The 21997-nt window shown below is 32.2% G+C and overlaps 1 protein-coding gene across 1 annotated transcript in view; it reads right to left on the reverse strand.

The window, feature by feature from the left end:
* Positions 1 to 19676, reverse strand: part of LOC124367798 (phosphatase and actin regulator 4B) — a 514259-nt gene extending 494583 nt beyond the window's left edge. The window contains exons 1-2 of the mRNA XM_046824917.1: positions 19465 to 19676; positions 4360 to 4455 (exon numbers count right to left, since the gene is read on the reverse strand). Coding sequence (XP_046680873.1) covers positions 4360 to 4455; positions 19465 to 19564 — 196 coding nt within the window. The 5' untranslated portion in view covers positions 19565 to 19676. The remainder of the gene's footprint in view (positions 1 to 4359; positions 4456 to 19464) is intronic.
* Positions 19677 to 21997: the final 2321 nt, after the last annotated feature.

Here is a 21997-nt window from a genome sequence, read left to right on the forward strand (position 1 = left end):
ATATATAAATCTTTGATTTTGAATAACTTAAAATATTTTCATGTAAAATAGTATGAATTAGTTTTTGTAGCAATTTTTATTGTAACTCCAAAATCTCCAGATCAAACAAACCAGATTATAAATGCCCCAAGGGATTAGCGCCCTCAGCAATGATGGATGACAGTTAGGTCCCAATCATCCTCAAGTGCAGATTTTAATGAGTCCCTGTTATAAATTAATTACCAAAATAGGTTTTGATAATGATTTAATTTATCTAAATCTTGAAAAAAGGTAATGCCAGCACAACATTCGATCTAGCTGAGGATCTTAGTAAATAATGTACAGGTTTGTGTTTTAAAACAATTTACATAATATTCTATCAAATAAATTCCATATTGAAAGTCTAAATCAGTGCTTATGGAATTTAGAAATCAACATTTTGCAAACTTGGTAACTTGCTAAGGCGAAGTATTTTTATTTCAGCAGAAGATACTAATTTTGTATGTAATCTTTATTTATTGAAATAATTAGAGCAAAAGTAAATTATTTTAATGTGTATTACAAAATTTACAATTAACAGTAGCCAAATGCACCCCTGCTTTTGGACAACCTTTACATGGCACTTACAGTAAGCAGAATATAAATAACTATAAGCATTTTATACTATTTTAATGTTTGTATACAAAAGAATTAGTTTTTTCAACTATTATACTTACAACTTCATGATTTTACAGTATTTTGTAGCCTCAAATGTAAAGCAAGAACAAAATTACTCTAAATATTTAAAGCTAAATCAGATATACCTGATTAAAAAAACTGTTATAGCTATATAGGATTTGTTTTTTATAAATGCTAGAAATCTTGTGTTGCTTACACAAACATTTAACATATTTCTAAAAGAAGTGGACAGATAGAGAATTTAGCATGTAGCCATTATACGTTTCTTGAAACTTAATTGTATAGGCTCGGAAAATATGATTCTTGAGTAAGAAACACATTTTACAGGATGTACTATCTGTTTAATTTTGTAGAAAATTATTGAATAGTTTAAGTTTTAGTATGGCGATAGTTGAGAATAAACTGATTAATAACATCATTTGTTGGAATTCTCTAACAATACAGCTTGTAAAGAATGAATATAATGTAGTGGGTGTCTGAATTACTTGGAATTCTAAATCAAAACTCTGCCCGAGATTCTCTGATATCATTACTTCATTCCTCAAATATTGGTTTATAAATATGACATTACATTCATAAAAATACGAAAGTAATTGCTGTTAAAACAATTGACTGCATGTTAGAAACAAAAACTATTTTTACCTGTGGTAAAATAGCTTATAATAAGCAAAGTTTAAACTAATTTAAAGTTTAATTAAAAATTGTTATATTGATAATCTTTAAGTTAGTGTTATAATGTAAATCCAGGGATGGATTTAGCAAAAAAGTTGGACAGGGCCACTAGAGAGATATGGGTGTTTCAAGTAATCCTCCCCCCCCCCCTAGATAACCAGAGGATTCTGAGGGTCTCCACAACAAAATTGGTTTTGAGTTTCTTCATCGCCGACTTTGTTTAGATCTCTCCCGATGAACATGACTCCAGATTACACGAGTCAAGTCTGAGACAGCGCCGAATACCAGACGCTGCAATAAAAGGAACGTGAACTGGAGCTAAATCCAACATTAAAAATGTTTGTGTGGGTGTAAAACTACCTGGTTCAAGCTCCACTTACTATTTGCTAATACTATAGTCCAGAAGGATTTAGAATAAATTAGGATAGAGTACAAAAAAATGCCAAATGGCAGTGAATTTCCTGGTAGTACTAACACTACTATTCTGAGGAAGGAAGAATCAGCCATTTATTCCTGACGTACAATTGTCAATAGAAAATATATTTAAAGTAGTTATAGTTCCAGAACATTATTATTCCCCAAAGAGTTTGGGAGATTTACAACCACGAATCACTGTGCAGGGTTCACATTTTCCAGTGGTTCACCGAAAACCTTAACGTGTGAAAGAACATGGTTTACACAATTATTATTAAGTTAAAAGGTTAGATAGCTATTAGATTGGTTGGTTAATTGTGACAACTTATTTATTGTTGAAGTTTAAACCTTAGTGGAAATTATTTATATTTTATGATGCTATCACTCCAATAGATCATATTGTCACTTCTAAATCCTCGATTGAACAAACATTCAAACATCTAGATTTTTTTTACATTTATTTATTTGTGTGATTTAGATTAAAACACTTTGAGAACCAGTTCTTCTAAAATATTCATTCTTTGTGCTCAGGGTGTTTTAAGAAACATCCTCTCAGGTCAAATGGCTAGCACTGCAGCCATTCCAGTTTCTTTGTTACATTTTTATAGCAACAAAATTTTTAAAAATTTTATAGCCAGCTGTTCTTAAAGTTAGGAAAGAAGAAGAAATCGTCATTGGCAAGGTATACTGGACATCCGACCTTAGGAGACAATGCAGATTACTAAATACAACCAAGGCAGACTAAGGAATGCTATTGAACAGTAATGCATAGATTGGCTGCGGGCACATATTATATGTTTACGATCCAAACTCACAACGACCTGCTGGATTCTCCACCAGCTCATTCCTCGTTCATTGTTGTGATAGCTTTGGGTGAAAAAATGGAATCCTACCCTATAGCCCCAATATCGCCTCCCACAACTTTTTTTTTTATTTCCTAAGAAAAGTTGCACTTCCAAGAAACTCTTCTTGGCAAAATAAAGTCCACATCAAGGAAGCCGTAACAATGATGCTGAGCGGGTTAAATTTTGAGGATGACCAAGGTGCTAATAATTGTGTAGAGAGACTATTGTGAAGTTTTAGAAAATTATCCTCCTTAATTTAATTGTTTTTTATTGACTAACTCTTTTAACTTAATCTTTAAATATGTACTTTTGCTTACTCAACCATCAACTTGTTATGTAAACAACTATCACGTTATAAAATAACGGACCTTGTTGAATTTTACACCATCCGCTAAGGATCATGCCACAGTTTACTTCAATCACATGTGTTGACCATCATAATGTGTCAGCTGCTTGAATATAATTAATTTACTCTCACAAGTAATACGATAAATGATTACGATAACCGATACCATAAATTGGTGCATGATTAACCCTTTCCGGGCCAGGCGGCAATATATTGCCGCCATAGATCGCGTCTCAAAAGTGCCAGGCGGCAATATATAGTCGCCTTGATATTCATCGTTTTCTTAAATAAATACGACGTCAAATGATTAAAGTTTTATGTTTTTTTATTCCCTGGTATATTTGTAAATAATTAATATGAATATCATTTTTATTTTGGAGGTCTATACATTTTTATTTCGTAATAATTGTCACATGACATTATCAGCTGACTCGATCTATTGTTGTTAATTCTTTATGCTTTAGTGTAATGCTTTAGTGTAATCGTACTATTGTATGCTGGATTCTTCTTCATTATTTTATTTTGTGGTTGTAAATATTAGTAGTGTTAGTAGTTACGTGCTTAGCTATTGTGTATAGTAGTTACAATGACTGACAATTTGCGATCTCACGGGGAGTGAAATTGTAAGTAGCATATTAGTAAATAGAAAAAGTGTAAATAAATTTCAAATAAAATTGTGTAAATATTTCTTGGTAAATAGTGTTTTTAACTGTATTGAAACTGTTTATGGATCCTACAATCATCTGTTTACCAGTACATCCATAATGTGAATATTTATTTTTAGTTTCTTGCAGTGTAAGAGTCAGTTGCTTTATCACTTGTTGCGAAGTACAATTATGCATATTTATACAAAATGTGTCATAAAAAATTTATTTATGAGAGAAATAACACAAACTTTTGTATGGTTGTTCCTTTCTAAATTTACAATATAATAAAATAGCTTCCCACAGTAAAATTATTTTTCCTTTTTTTAGTTATTTACAAAAAAAATAAAAAAAATTTTATGTTATCTATTAAAACATTATATTTTAAAAATTTTAAATTACTTAAAACTACATCTATATATTTTTTGTTGATAGTATATATCTATACGAGTAATTTGGTGCAACTTTTAGGTCATTCTCTAATTTTTATGAAAAGTTATAAATTTTAATCTAAGAGACTGCAAAATCGCCAATTTTAGCCTGGCACTTTTGACTAGTCACAAGCGGATATGATATGTGAAAAAATTTTGCAACATCTCATATTTGGTCCTGGCCCTGAAAGGGTTAAACTTGAAGGATTTTCTAAAAAAAAGTTAACTTGTCTCCAACCTGTGCCGGTATCTACAAATTAACAATACAAACGTTATTGAGGTTGATTTAAACAAACAGTCATATCAAAAACACCACCACCACTCCGTCAGCCATCACCTGAGAGACTCACCTATATCTCCATTGCAGCAGTTGGTCGACGCACTTTCTGTCGTCGGGGGTAAAGATGAGTTCGCCGCAGCTGTCGCCTCACCACCGTTGGCCCCTTCTGAACAGGACCATCTTTTTCAATATACTTGTTTACCTCACATTTTAAGATTAAAAGAATAGGAAAATCAATTCTCATTTAAAACATATTTTTGTGAAAAAATTGTTCATCGAGTCACACATAGTCAAACCTGTTTTTCTTTTTTAACCAAAACAGGTTCAATTTCATTTTTTACTTCAAATTGTACACTTTTTAAATGAAGGAAACATCAAGAATACTTGCTTGCTTCAAATTAATTTAGACCCAAAAGTGTACTTTTACCTAATTTAAATTAAATTTAGTTAACACCGTAAAAGAATAATAAAAAATTCTACTAGTATGTATGGTTGAGGAAAAGATCATTTAATCATAGAGCAAATTAATTTAGACTAAAATTATATCAAGCTAAAAAATTATTAAATACACAGAATCGTTCTTTATTCATACTTTTGCATTGATCATCTACAAACATAATTGCTTTATTTTGAGATTTCATTCTAATCATTAACTAATAATAATATAATGTTCCAATTTATATGATAATGAAGCATAGATAATAAACTAGATAATATATATATACACTGAAAAATATTTACTGATAATCACAAAACGCAATAAATGAATGTTTCTCTTTACTGTTCTTAATTGTAATACAGAAGGAGCAGACCTGCTAATGGGAATCTTGACTGTTGATGATATTAGTGAATCCCGCATCAATTTAAGCGTAAAAAGAGCAGCCTATGATGTGAGATCATACAATCCAAATGACAAATTAAAAAATCCATTAAACTGTTTTTGTAAAATTTTGCTTGTGGAGTTTGTGCAATATAAAATTAAAACCATGCATGTGTTCGTAATTTGTATGTATGAATTATTCTGAATCCTACTCAGGGCCTACAGCTTTGGCAGGCTCCAGAAAAGATATTCAACTGGGCCCCGTCATGTACAGCTACAAGTGTGGGTACAGGGTCTGATCCTAACATCAGATTCTGAACAATTTAAAAATATCATCCAAAATAATTGCCAAGGTCTACTAAATACAGGTGTGTGATTTTTACACAAATACACCCTTGCTATATTCTGGGTGGCAAAAACTATACATGCTTTGAGAGTTCATATGGGATTTTTTTCTCTCTCTTAGGACAAGAAGCTTAGAAATTTTACTTAGTCCTATAAGGACCTTTACGCTGCTTCTAGAGTGACAGGATATTCTGGATGGGTAAGGATGAGAGTAGGGGCCATCTCCTGTCGAGATCCAGGAAGAATTTAGGGCACTAATCTCAAGTCATGTCCCCTTGGAAAAGGGGAGGCCAGCTCTGAACCAGTCTCTCCTGTCAAAGCAGACAGGAGGTATATGGGATGTTTACTAGTACTCACCATAGAGACCTGATATTGCATCTTGCGACTTTCATCTGTTAATCAAAGATGAACCTTTTAGTGTTGTGGATCGCTATGAGCGATGGATGGTCTGTACTACTGCGAAAAGTGCCGGAGTCGCTTATATTGACACTACAAACTTGTTATAGCACATTTTTTCTACTTATTTTTCAATATTTTGGCTAATACCATACAGTTTACAGTTAGAATAAAAATATTCCAGTATTGTAGTGTTCATTCTTTTCCTGTTTATACCAGTGGCGTTATCCAATTATTGTATATTTTTAATGTTTGTATTGTTTGAACCTTGCAGCTGCAGACTCTCACTAATTGCTTTGGTTATTACAGTTGGTGACTCGTACAATAAATATTTTGTTACTATTTTCTAAGTAATTATTTTTCTACACTGAGTGCGGGCATTTCATTCAAGAAAGATAACAAGCATTTAATTTTTTATACTTGAAGTTACACCTGGATTTGTTTCTTCAAGAATGGTTTTTGAAACAAGAATTTCAAAGTTTCTTATTATATTATAAACATTTTTTATACTTTAGAGCATTAACTTATAACTTGAAGCAATAATTAAAACACTCGTCACTTGGGTATTGATTTTAACTCTAAAACAAAATCTTTTATAATTAAAGAAAATAAAATATGATACTTGTAATGTTTCAGCTCTTAAAATAAAAAATATATAAAATTTATAGCTATATTACTTTAGTTTGAAGTTTTCAGAACTTTGGGTCCTTTTAATTTTAATTAAAATAATAAACAATATATTTTAACCTACATTTTTATATTTCTTTTAAAATTAAGTTCATTTTTTACAAAATGGTAGAACAATTACAAGGTAAAAAAATATGTTAAAAAACAAAAATACCACAAACTTTTCCCTAAAAATCTACATTTTCAATAGAATGGCACAGCACTTTGCACAAGAATTGACAAAATCACATGGCAATAAAAAAAGGTTAATTACAGGTTGTCTCTTAAACCCTTTGACTCTGACAACGACAAGGGAGATGTTCTCATACGTTCATAATGATATCACACAGCAGAATTTTATGCTGAAGGAATTTCTAAGAGATACTCTGATAAAAGTTTAAATTGGTTTGGCAAATTTTAAGAAAAACCAGAAGATACATAGTTAAGAGATGTAACTAATAAATGTTTCATATCTAATGTACCGCCTAATGTACTTTCTGGGCATCCATTCGATAAAATTCCTAATAAAACTTTGGAGGTGAATTATCTAACAAAACACTTCCTAATTTTCCTAATTTAAATTGTTGTTACTGAATGATTACTCTTGCTAATTTACAATACTAGAATTTCTAAATAATATCTGCAATAATATATCCACAAATAGAGCATTCAATTTACTTCATAGCGTTAACTCCAAAAGACTGCCTCCAGGAGACTACCTTTCTTAGTTTACTAATGTACAGAACTAATGTACACCTGTAACTGTGAATTTCACTTAATTAGTCTATCATTATTTCAGTATAAGGGTTTATTTGAAACAAAACCATTATTAAAAAGACATTTCAACAAGCGTAACTTTATGAAATTGGTAAAGTACAAAATAAAACAAATATTCCTTAACTAAAATTAAGGTTTAATAACAAAACATATGGATAAATGTATCATAATGTAACATACAACAAAAAACATATTAAATACACTTAAACTAAGATTAACTATAGCTGAATGATAATCTTCAGGTATCATAAAGATTCAATTTACTTTCAACACTTAGGCCTACACAAATTTAATTAGTTTATTTACAGAATATATGTAAAACCAACATCATAAAAAACGTTCCATAAAAAATGTATTACACATCAAATTTAAAGAAAACTTTAATTTGAAATAATACGTAATGAATTAAAAGCATAAACTTGTTTAATAAAAGCAGGTATGCTGCATTAAAAATATACATTAATACTGAATTTCAGAGAGAGGAAAATAACAAGTTACCCTGTTTCTGAAATTTATCTTTCGTTGATAATATGCTCTATGTGTTTCCTTGGCCCCAAGATCACTGGGCCGGCAAAATTTCAACATGCAGTATTGTTTCCAAATGCGTTCATCATAAGAAAAGTTATGAAAAAAATATTTGCAAGTAGAGGTAAACTTTAGAAAATCATCGACTTGCAAGTAACTGATGATTTTCAATAATACTTCAACAGGTAAAGCAAATAGTCCTACAGTAGTTTGGTGCACTTCGTTCAGTATCACAGTACGGATCGGAATGACAACTTGGTCTTTGAACTTAAGCGATAAATTCTTGAGCCTCTTGAATATGATTTGTGTCGGGTAGAGTGCGACGTACTCGGCGGGGTTGATCATCATGGCGAAGGACTTGTTGCTGCACGTGCTGTACATGTTGGCGACCAGGCAGGATCCGACTGGCAAGCACACCAGCTTGCACTTCTCCTCGGGGAATGGAGCCAGGGTGAAGTATATCCGGTATACGCCGTCGCCGTCCAGCCAGCTCTTGGGCGATGCTGTGAGAACCCTCAGTCTGTGCGCATTGTACCTGCAATTCTCGTCACCTGCGACGGGCTCACAAGGGAACGGAACAAAACCAGATTCCACAATAAGTATATAAAGGACCACAACGACAATTTCTTCTAAAGTAGGGTTTTCGAGTGAGGACGTCAGATTTTTCATGGCCGTTGACAAGGCAGGGTATTCTTCAACAAGCAGCGCCTCAACCACTCCTGCAAGACAAAAAGTCTGTGTTGGAATTCACTTGTTTGACTAAACTACTGCTAAACCACCAACACGAACACAACATTTACATGCACAAAAGCACAAACATCGCAATAAAACCAAAATGAAACTCATAACACATGCACCTTTGATATGTATGAAAATGAATGTCCATTTACAAGATGAAAATTTTTAAACACACAAACTAATATTTCTACACATTTTCACAGCAATCAGTAACATTCCAGTTAATTAAAGAGATAAGGCTACTTACTCACAAATTTGAAAATAAACCATAAACACACAGATCAACCATACTGTACATGGTTTAATAATATATTAAGTGAATTACACTTTGTCGTACATGGAACTAAATGAATAATTTACAATAGCTTCACTATAAATACAATAGTTTTACATTACTGGAAACCATTTAAAAAAATAACTAGTTATTACACTGCTCGTAATACATTCTTAAATATAAATTAGTTACAAATAATTAGGCTTAATTACAATAATGAATAATAATGGCTTAGAATTTTATCATAAAATAGGCTACACCAATAATTATATTCAAGGAAATAAAATATCATTAATCTTCTAGTTTTCAATTTGAATAGTCCTGCGATCATAGAAAAATTAGTATATATTACCCTCTGAAACGTTTTCACTTGAATTAATAAATTATTAATTTATTTAAAATTAAGTAATATACCTGTGACATATGCCATATTAATCTGCTTATCTTCATTTGTGTGACAATATCAAGTGACACTTAGCTAGTTTAGGCTGCCATTGACGAAAACAATGTCTTTTATATATCTTGAAAATGTAAGCCAATATTAAATTAAGGACCTAAACCATTCACAACTGCTTTATAACTCACGCTTAAATTAACACAGTTGGATCAGATTTTGGTTGATTATATGGTTACATAAAATAAGATTATATAGTTTGCTGGCCCAAGAAAGTCATAAAAAGTACCAGACCCCTACATTTTTTTTTGAAGAAGCAATTGGAAATTTATTGATGAAAATTACGAATTCTGGCAGATAATAATAGCAAACAAGTGTTCTAACAATAATGCATGCCATTCTTATCATAAAAATAAAATAATTTACACTGAACAGCAAACAGCTTTTATTATACTCGTATATGTATATTAATGTACAGAGTTTAATATGCTTGAATATTATCATACAAATGTACAAATGTAAGTTGTATCAGATAACAAAATCATTCTGTATAGTATTGTTTTGAAATAAGAAATCTACATTTTTGTTGTTAAATTTCCTGGTGGTAATGAGAATACATAACTTGAGTTTATTTTAATGTAAAATATTTATTAAAAAGAAACATATAACTATATATAACAGTTAAGTTCTAACATTATAAAGGTTAAAATAACTAATAAAATAAAATAACATGTAAGGATTTACTTTTTTATATGGCAGTTGTAAGGTACAAATATAAGCAAACCCTGTAAAATTTGTGTTTTTTAACATCGTTATTGCTTTTATTACATACTTCTGTTGAAAAGTTGAAAATTTTATCTCATACAAGACTCGTCTCATACTGCGAATAAATCACCTGTTTGAGAGATCGTGAACGATAGTTATTTTATGAACTTCCGAAATAACTTATATGTACAAAAAGAGTCCTGTTCCGTACCATGTTTTGTTCTACTTCCGTTATGTTTTCAATAAAATTTCAGCTGTTTCTCCTCCCTATGCCTGTTTAATTACCTAATCTTTCCAATCTATTCATTTATCATAACTTACTAATAACAGACAGTAAAATGTGACAGTGCCTCCTCCCTCCCCCCAAAAAAAATCCCAAGTTTACTTAGATAACTACACCCACACAAGAATACTAGTCTGGCGCTCTTTCAGAGCTCGGATCTTAGAGCTAATATTTCTTGTCACCTTCCCAGATTATTTGTGTATATACATAACCTTTTTCTTTTGCACAGTTAGACTTTGCACCTTAATGAATGCATTCTATGGTACTATAGTACTGTATTCACACAGTTCATTCTTCACCTAGTGTAATTTTTATATCCTTACCACTGAAGCTATGTATACAAACTCAATAAGTTTGTTTTATCAATCCTTTTTATTGATTTAGTTCTATGCAGCAACATTAAAGGCATTGGTAAAATTACAAGTAGTTACTGGAAAAACACATGCACAAATTTAAATACAGAATTTTCAATAGCAGTAGTGTTCATACAGGAAAATCCTGAATATTGTCCTATCAATACTCAAACCAGTATACATAATATTTCACACTTAAATTATTCTAATTTAAGCATTTCTGGTAAATATAAACAAAGCTATTAAATAATACAATACAAAATGGAGTGATATATATAAGTTTCATTTACTATTTTATATAACACTTTTTGACATATTCTCAAACATTTTACCTTGGCGTTAGCTTTGGTACATATTGGATTACCAAACCCTAATGATCAAATAAAAATTAAATTTTTCTCAATTTTTCCTGAACATTTTACAGATACATAATAAAATCTCACTGTTTCTTTCAAGCACCATTTACGCTCAGTCCCTGTTCTTTAATAAATGAAACCTTACATATAACTATAATATCATGCATGGGTATATAAGACCACATGCAATTTAGAGTGTGGGGCTGTGATGCTTATGGTTAGATAAGTTTTGATTATTTAACCACAAATAAAGAATTGAATAAAATTGAAATAAAAATATTACTCTTATTTACATAATCATAATAACTGTCTAACATGGATATATTATAGTATTCATGAATTTTGTGGATAGGTATTGAGAATATTGATTTTGGTTTATAGAAAAATGGAAAGAACGTAATTAAAGAGCACCTGAAAAAAGAATAGTGTTTGCATTATTATAATTGTATAACATATATTTATTGGATGTTCAGCTTGAACCAATAGTAAAACAGGTGATAAGCAGAGAAATTAGTACCAGACAATTATTGATTTACAGAGTGTTTAACCCCTCATATGGTCATGTAGAAATTTTAGAAATCAACGAAACCGAGTTCAGCAGAGAAAATACAATTGTGGGAGGATAACTCAAGTGCAGTGTGCGTGGGAGTAATTCCTAGAGTCCGTAGCAAACAAGAAATGCCTGATTCCTCATCAGATTAATGATGACAGATTGCTTCCGACACGATTATTTTCATGAATTCTTGGAGGCAAAGAGAAACCAGTAGAAATCGTTTTGACCACAGCACTGCACAGTTAATCACTCCTGAAATTTTTTCGATCCAGACATTATAGAGAATACCTGGAGGGGTGTTCTGGCAATATCGAGACAAGCCATGAACAAGTAAATTCTTTGGATATCTCGTCGAGTATCTCTTTCCGAGAACTCTTGCTTTACCTTCCTTTGTATTACTATACACAACTATTAATTTGTTATAGCCTACAGTACAGTATTGTGCTTCAAATTTTTAAACTGAATAGTTATTTAAAAATCATCTAAATACCATCAGAATTTTACTATTGTATTGTTGTAAAAATTTAAACTGAAAGCAACATTATCATAAATATTTTATTCTTCAAACAGATATAAGAGAGATTGTTAATTGTGGTTATGTTGTCAGGATCATTTTTATTTCTTATTTTCAATGACTATGCTGTTTCTCCAATTATTAATCCATTAACATGGCACATTTTAATATATTTATCATAACTTTGGAAAGTTAGTTTTATAACTGTTTACACTGTACATATCAGATGTGAAGTTCTTGTTGGTACTTTAGTATTATCTGGAGGCCACTATATTTGGAAGAGTATTTTTTACTGGGGATGTAAAAAAAACTACATTATTAGAAAGAACAGACTATATTTGACTTTTGCCATTAAGGCGATCCACTCTGTCCCTATCTATTACTTGGTATTAGGTTATAAAAGTAGGTAAATACATTTGTACATATTATAAATATAAAAAGTTAACGAGTGCTCACATGATTTGAGCTTGGATTTAGGCACTACCTCGAGGGATGCTTTTATGTTTTCACCAGAAGTGCGGCACTAAAGCCCGCACTGATGACCAGGGGCATTTCACATCAGTACTTTTCTGATTTCAGATCACATGCTAGGTCATCCAAACGTGATTTAACATTGGAAAAGTTGGAAGATCTGGAATGTGATCTGATGTCGGGAAAGTACTAATCGGAAATTCTCCTGGCCATCAGTGCGGGCTTTTGGAGTTACCCCGCACTTCTGGTGAGAAAAGGAAAACATCCCTCGAGATAGTATCCGAATTCACGCTCAGATCACATGATTGCTCATATAATACCAGTAACGAATATCGCTCAGATCACAGAGCTGTTATCTTATACTGATTGGCATCACATTTGCACGGTACATCATTGATATGATTAGCCCCTCTAGAATTTGATAACTGATAGGTACTATCTCGAGGGATGTTTTTCTTTATACCGAACTTGATGGCATATTTTGGGTGGCATAATAACAATGAAATGTAGAGGACGGAAGTAGTGCACCAGCTCTCTGCAATCACGTTATCTACTAGACGCTCGACTTTGACCTCTGTCCTAAGACAATTCGCTTGCTAATCTAGTAATCAGTCAGGAGAGAAAGACAAACCGACATCGTTATAATGATGTGTAATTTTCACAGTAAGCAAAACAGTCTGTCCTTTCTAAGAATCTCGTTTTTCAGGTCCCACATAACAAAAACTCTTCCAAAAATCGTGGCCTCTGGATAACATCAAAGTACCTATTTGCTTTTACTGGTTACTTTTCAATGATATTAATTAAGTTAGATTTGTAAAGTTTAGGTATAGCCTACATTTTTTTTTTTTACTGAGGAAGTAAACTTGTTTAAAAATATATAAAGAGGTCAACTATGTAAGTTCTTTATGGTTTTTTTCTATTTATGTACAAAACGATTCTAGCAGATTCTGATTATAGTATACAATAAGAAAAACTATGTGAGCCTAATCATATTTACAGCAGCACTTCCATAAGAGGCTGACAGAAAAATAAATTATAAATATTGATACTACAATAATTGTATTTATAGTAAACATTAGGACCTTTTTTTTTTAAGGAGAAGCCGATCTCCCTCTATGCCTTATTCTGCCCGTCCTCATGGGCCACTGGCCTGTGCGAGGATCTTATCAAACAGAATAAGGGGGAGAGTCGATACAGTACAAGGTTCGATAGTACTGATAAAAACTGCAACGGTCACAGACAGGATTGAACCTGCACTATCTCTAACTCAGAATCAAAGTCCAACGTCTTAGACCACTCGGCCATCGGCACTCCCATTATAACTTACAACCTATAACTATCGTATGGTACTGATATTAATACAACAAGTTTACATTTTATCAATTAAAAAAGTTAAAAGGGTGGAAAATGTAATGATTAAAAACTAAAGTTTCTTTTGTTAAAATGTAATTTAAAAAAATACTATTGAAATTTTACAATAATGTAATTTGATGGCTAAATCAGGAAAATGTCAATGACAAAATGAAAATGAGAAAAAAAGGTAAGAAATGCATAGTATTTCGCTATTGTAAAAATTGTAGCGAAACTCTAGCCAAGTGTGTAAATACACATACTTTTTAAGGTTTGCTTGTACATTTGAGGTGAGATCTATCAACAGTAAACCATGACAAATTATGAATTTTTTTGCAAAGGCATACATAATGAAGTACTTTGTTATTATAGTTGTGCAGTTACTTAAATAATTGAATAATTTTTTTAGTACAGGACATTTTGTTTCATTTCTATTTCATTAACAACAATTATAATATCACAATGGGGTAGAGTACCATAAGAGGACCCAGTTTTTTGTATCCACACCTGTACCAACATTAAACCTTCTTCAGATTGTAAATATAATATTTTGTTGCTATGGTTCGTTTAATATTTATGAGGTTCTGCTCTTGAAACTAAATTAATTAATTTAATTTCATACATATGTTTTTATTTAATATTTTAAATACGTTGGTATTGATCGATAGTTTTGTTATTCGATATATAAAGTATCGATCGATGACTATACTAAGTGACATACAAACCGGTTCTATTTATTTTACTATGGCCTTTGATGTTTAGCAACAGGCTGCCAATATCAGCATTTAAAAGTAATAATTATATTCACTTGTTTTGCTGGCCCTCTATGAAAGTGCAGCCCTATTTACTTTAATATCGTTTGTGTAGGCCTACCACTACAAAAGCTCATTTGGGTAATATTTACTTTACCCATGTTTCCTAAAAATATCTAAAACCACTTTTAACAATTTTTTGCCCATAATTATACTTTTATTTTATAAACAGATATTTAGGTATGCAAATTCTATTGCAAAAAAATAACATCCCAGAACCTAAATTTGATATTTAGATTAAGTCTATATTCCAAATGAAACAATCTAAGACACGTTCAAGCATTCATGATCAGACATTCTAGAATTATGATATTTTGCTGATAGGTACTGCGTTATAAATTTCGAGTAATGTTTTCGTTCATCACAGCCCATGCTGATGGCCGAAAGTATTACTGTCAACAACTAGACTAGACTTTTTTAATTTTTTTGAAGCTTTCCACGTCTTAAATGTTTTCAGTTTCTTTTCTATTCACTTTTCAAAGTATTTTCTTAAATATAAAAAAATAATATGAAATAGCAAGGTTTGGTAGTTTGGAGAAGGATGGCGAATTTCCCCAGGAGGACCTGATTGGTTGCTTTCGGTGGTTTGTAGAACTGCATGAAGATATGGTGTTCTTCCAGAGTGCGCAAAAGGCCCTTGAGGCTTAAGTGCATGGCAATAGGCCGCTCCATAGAAGAAGAAGAAGAAATGGGGAGACTAATAAGCGGCCTACACAAGATTTTCGGTTGTGTTTATCGAATTATCCAAATTCAATATAAAAAAATCATACACAGTAAGAGTTATAATAAATTACCATAACAAGAAGAATCTTGTTTATTACAATTTTAAAAACGTAAATTTAACGCTAACATTACAAAACAACAAAACAAACTAAGGCCTAGAATTACATATCAAATAAACCTTACAATGTTTATAACTAGGCCAGCTTGATAGCAATGAGTAACAGCTTTTGTGAAATGGAGGAAAGAATTCTCTGCATGGGTTACCAGGAGACTAATGTACATGTTAAAGCCACTTAAACTAATCTCGTCACTTGTGAGAAATATCTTACATATTTTCCTCATATTCATTGCCATTTTCAGTCTCAAAAATATTAGTTACTTCTAGCTGTTTATTGTTTGCATTAAAACTGCTATAAGTAATAAGGTGACATCATATGCTAAGTTAAATAAATTGTAATATTGAATTACTTGATACTTGATGTCTTCGTCTTTGACTGATAAAACCAGATAGACTGTGTCAATTTTGTTTAAAACTGTTTGCAATTTGTTCAGAACAATTCTGTCAAGTACTTTAAAACTATATACACTATTTACAAAGGTTTATGGTGGCAGGACTAGAACAGTGGGTCATCTTCAAGTTCCTTGAGTGCATAGATAGGCCTACTTGTAAGTCTGGACCATATGGCTTCCTTGAACTTAATAGTGTTCATATTTCTGATGCTTTCCGGTAGGCTGTTGTATAGTTTGACCGCTGCTATTAGAAAACTGTTCAACGATTTTGAAAGTCTACATTTTAGGGTGTTTAGGTCTTTTGCATGGCGGGTGTTGTAGCCATGGACATCTTGTCTTCTCCCAAACAGTGATTCATTCTCCTTTTATATAAGCGAGTTCATTACATATTGGCCTTAAACCGTTAATACCCTGAGGTGTTTGAAAATAGGCCTACAATGCTCCAGATGGTCTGAAGATGTAATGATGCGCAGCGCCTTCTTTTGGAGAACAAGTATTCTGCTGCATGGCCTCAGAGCAGAATACCATAGGCTAGGTGGCTGTGAAAAAGTGTGTGGTACACCGTTACCAGGCACCGCTCTGGTACCACGGTTCTCAGTTTTCTCAGCAAGAAGATAACCCTGGAGAGTTTTGTGCAGACTTTGTCTATGTGGCAATTCCAATTTAACTTCGGGTCCAGCCAGAAACCGAGTAATTTAACGGCCTCATCACAGTCCTCTATGACATCTCCATTTTTTAGAGTACAGAATATCAGTTGTGTTTTTTTCTTTCGTTTAATTTTAGTTTGTTTGTGGTGAACCACCTCTTGGCATCTGCTAACAAGTCCTCGGCTTCCTGAAGCACGGAGTGTATCAGCTTTCCTCTGGACAGGAGCGTAGTGTCATCTGCAAACAGCACTGCCCTGCCTCCCAGTCTTAAATCATTCACAAGAATTAAGAAGAGCAAAGGTCCCAGGATGGAACCTTGTGGCACTCCATGCATGACTTCTCTACTTCCTGAAGTAGTCCCACCAAGCGATACCCTCTGTTGTCTATTTTCGAGATAGCTGGAAATAGTTTTGTGAACTGTTCCTTCGATCCCATAGGAATTTAGCTTGCTAAGTAGTATCTTATGCGGCACACAATCGAATGCTTGGCTCAGATCACAGAGCGCAAGAGCCATTGATTCGCCAGCCTCGAAAGCTTCCATTATCTTTGATGCTATGGATAATAAGGCAGTGGTTGTAGAACGTCCACTTCTGAAGCCATGTTGGGTGTTGCTGAGCAGATTGTTGGACTCAAAAAGATCAACCAACTGTTTTTTTCATTATTGACTCCATGACCTTAGACACCACTGGCAGAACTGCCTTTAGATAAAAAACATCGAACAATTCATTAAAAATAATGAGTGTAGGCCGCTTATTAAAGTCTACCTAAGTAAATCAAGGTCATTGCTACCACCCATTAGCTCCTTTGTTTATATCTCTGTGTATTACTTGTCCACACAACTCGTGTATACCTAATAACTTTCCTTTCTGTAATATTTGAAAAATACATGTATCCAATTTGGAAAAATAAAAAGAACAAACAATTACAAATACAGCGATAAGAACCAAACAATCTACACGTAGAATCAGCAGAAATACTAGTGTTGACAAATATAGACAAAATAAAACTTCAAGTAAACTACTATTTAAAAATTGCGCTATTTTGTATCTGTGCTTAGTTTTTATACACAAAAAACTACAAAACCCGTATTAGGTATTAGCAATTTTGCGTGCTGCTGATTAGTTGTGGCCCGTGAACATACATAGCAGACTTGCGACGATGCGCCAAAATAAATATAGAAAATACAAATTACTCTTGAGGCTAACTAAAATATTATTCATTAAATTTACAGTAATTTGTTTACATACGCTATAGCTATATTTTTAAAACGGACTCTGTAAGCAAGTAAGTGATATCACAGGCCATCGCACTCTTTTAGTTTGCACCGTCAATCTTCATTCACAGTTTCAGAAATCAAGGTCTTGTAAAATACAATACTTCGGATTAATGGACTACTGATACAAGGAATCTGTCAAATTATTTCTTGATTTTCATAAGTTCTTAGAGTCAGAAAAACTGTTTATAGAGATCTTCCTGGTTCTATAGGGGTACATTCCTGGTTGTTGGCCCAGTACGTAAAATGTTTTTCCCAGGGGGTAACCACCTTAAAAAAGCTATTTATGGCTTGTTTGATGTTACAAATTCAAATATGAACAGACTAGAATAATTTTAAGTGGATATTACAATGGAAATTTGTTTTGACTAGGGGAGTGTGTCACAGGAAGTATTGAGAAGGCCAAGACATGTCAAGATTTAAATCAGGATGTGATATTTGGTTAAAAGGATGTCTTATGTAACAGTTATACAATCTCTACTATATTGAAATTATTCAGGGTAGATTTTAATAAGCGGTCTACAATTGTTATTCAATTGCTATTATCAAATGATTTCAACTTATTAGTTATAGTAGTTTTAATGTAAACAATAAACAGCAAAAAGTAACTAATATTATTTGTAAACTTTGAAAATAGTGATGAATATAATATTTCTTACAAGTGACTGTTTAAGTGGCTTTAACTTCTGGATTTGGCTCCTGGTAACCCATGGGGAGAATTCTTTCCTAAATTTCACAAAAGCGGTTTCTGGTTGATATCAAGCTGGGCAAGTTGTAATATTGTTAGGTTTCTTTGATATCTAAGTCTAGGCTATAGTTGGTTTTGTTGATTTGTAATGTTATTGTTAAATTTATGTTTTTAAAATTGTAATGTACGAGATTCTTCTTGTTACGGTTATTTATAACTCTCAATGTATGTGATGGATACAATATAAGAGGCCACCACCACAATTAGAATCATAGTATATCCTTAAAAACAATAAAAGGTAGCTAAACGTTAAACTGTTTTGTTTGTTGCACTTTATAGATACACATAACAGATAGTTTTATATAACGTAACTCGTGTCAACATTTTTGTTTATATAGTTTTGATAATCAAATATGATTCTGTTGTGGTGGTGGCCTCTTATTATACTGCAGCTGTATGTGATTTTTACATATCGAAGTGGGATAATATATTGAATTGTTCGATAACATCAATCGAATAACGAGTGTAGGCTGCTTATTAAAGTCTCCCCATTATTCATAGAAACTATTTGAAAAAAATATATTTGAAATAGCTTAACCTTATCTACTTTACTTCCGAACCATTAAATCGTGTTCTTTAGGACAACATGCCCCTGTCTCATGCATTAAACTTAAAAAAATTAAATTTTATTTGATATATCTATTAAAACTATCAAAATAGCGCTAAACCGTAAGAATGGCCAAGCCATAGTATTACTGCTGAGCATAACCTAATTTCATTTATAACTCAAATACATTATTACAAGTAGATATACCTACAATAAAATATTACCAGAATCTTTTATTGTAACTTTGCGCATCAAATAAACAGTAAACAAACATATGCTCAATATATGAAAGCAAATGATATTGATAAGCAACAAGTGAGGAAGCATATACTAACCATTTCCTGGTTTTGAGGCAATGTTCGTTGGTAAGCTATCACTTCCAGATTTAAGGTCTTGAGAATTATCACCATTTTCAGATGAATCTGCCATTTTCATAGCATTACCTATTCAAAAAATATTCACAATATTCATCTTAGTTCACAACCTTAACATTAAAATGCTTACAAAACGACACTAACGAACGGCACGAACCACAAAAACGTCAAAATCAAAATCATCCGTTTCGTTTTACATGACTGTTTGTTTTCTTTTTACTAGTACCATAGAGTATAAAAGTAAGTGCTGCAGTTTCAAAGACACACATTTTGATCATGACGAAATCAGTGCCACTAGAATTTAATAAAAAAAACTTTAAAAATTTCTAAGCATTTTAAAATTTATTAGGACAGTTTTTCTTTAAAAACATTTAGTGTATTAAAACATGCATGCATCAGTAGGTCTAGGTCATAGAGAATTCAACCTTTCTTATATACAATCTGTTTTTATTTAGGAAGAGATCGGTTCCCTTACTGTCATTCTGCACAATAGCATCGATATGGTATTACTGGCTTTAATGAAAAAAATATTTAAGATTTAAAATATATTTAGTAAAATATATTTAGTAGGTCTATTATTAATATTTATGTTGTTGGGTAACATAGCTAGACATTAGGTAAGGTTTATGGAACTGATATGGAACTGAATATATATATATATATATATATATATATATATATATATATATATATATATATATATATATATATATATATATCACATTTTATAAGTCTTTAAAACAGTTTCGAAACATTTCTCTCGTTAATTTTCGACAGGTTTAAGCTTCAGTCTCTAAAAGTTCCCGATCCCTAGAAGCCTCCGACCCTTGACTGCTATCGGCCTCTGGGAGTTAAATCTCTGAAAAGTCTTGAGTTTTGGAAACTTCCAGTCTTTAAAATATCTTGGATTCAGGAAGGTTCTGATCTTTGGAATCTCCCGGACTTCTGCAAGTCCCCGGCCTTGTGAAGCTTTTGTATTCTGGTAGATTCCGGCCTGTAGGAGCTCTCGACTCTCGACTTTTAAGATGCCTTTGGAAGCTCTCATCCACGGACAGGTTCCGGCCTCTGGAAACTTTCGGCCCCTGAATATTCCTATTACCTGGTAGCTACCCCGATTTGGAATATTTAGTCCCTGAGAGCTGCCACAATCAGAATTTTTTTGGTCTCTATATGACATTTGAAAGCTTCCTTATTGTAGATGCTCCCTAACTAAACTTCCTACCGTTAAACAGTCTACTTTGGGATAGTTATAAACGTTCTTCTAATATTCTGTCGTTATTTAATGAGGAAATATTTCTGTTTTACTCGTAAGTATTAGTATTTAGAAAATGTGTTATTAATACTTTTACCTGTAATGCTTAGAAAAATAAAATATGATGTCTTAAGTTATACTTGAACGTTGGCTTACTTAGACATCAATTTAAGTTTTATTTTAAGTGACGTTTATGATTATATAGGCTAGCTTGAGACAGGGTTTTATAGTGTATAGTTAAAAGTAACAATATAGTTGGCTACATACTGTTTTATTATCTATATAGGAACAAAAAACTAGAACTTATATTTAAAGAAGAAATGCAGTAAAACCAAAATATGTTCGAAGTACAGAAATTGAAGTTAAACATAAATCTGTTTAAACCAAACAAAGGCTGAAAATTCTAGCTATACTTTAATTCATTTTACATGGAAATATATACCACCACCTTAAACACACTTAGGGGTTCAAGTTTATCCAAGATTTGTAAAGAATGTATAGTCATAATTTCGTCTATTTATGGGAAAAAAACGTATACAATCATGGCTTTGGTTGACCTTCTGAAGTAATTGGAATTCAGTGTCATACTTTTCAATAGATAATACCTTACCAATAAACCTTTTTTATTTTTTCCTTTTAGTTCCTTAAACATACACCATCTTATCACTACACAAGTATATAGCATTAGTTTGTTCAGTTACACAGTTTCTAGGGCGCTCACTACCACAGGGTTCTGTGCTAGGTTGTTGGAATTTTTCGGAGTTATCTTCTAAAATTGGTTCATCTACAAATGAACTAAAATGCATTTAATCAAACATATAATTAACTGAATAACGTTTATCTTACTCTCTATCACGGGATTCTTTCAATTTCTTTCGTTTACCAGGTTTATTATTTTTTCTTGTCATGGGTACGGTATCATTTGATTTTTTATCGATTAAGTAGCCTTGTGCCACGCTCTTTCCCGGAGGATATCAATATTCATCTTTATGAGATTGTTTCAGTTTCTCATGCTTTTCAAAGTAAACTTCAAAGCAGTTTACAATGAGCGATTGGTTAGTACTAATGCTGGCCATATTATTACTATGTTCCTTTCTTCTTCGGCGACCTCTTCAAACTTGATCTCTGGCTAGAGGAACAACTCCCGCCCCTTTAAAACCCAGTTGACATTTTTCACGGTTTGTTTCATGTACAATATAGTAATTGAACATTTATTTAGAAGACGAATTGATACCTATTTAG

Source organism: Homalodisca vitripennis, chromosome 8, assembly GCF_021130785.1.
Source record: "Homalodisca vitripennis isolate AUS2020 chromosome 8, UT_GWSS_2.1, whole genome shotgun sequence".
Lineage (NCBI taxonomy): Eukaryota > Metazoa > Arthropoda > Insecta > Hemiptera > Cicadellidae > Homalodisca > Homalodisca vitripennis.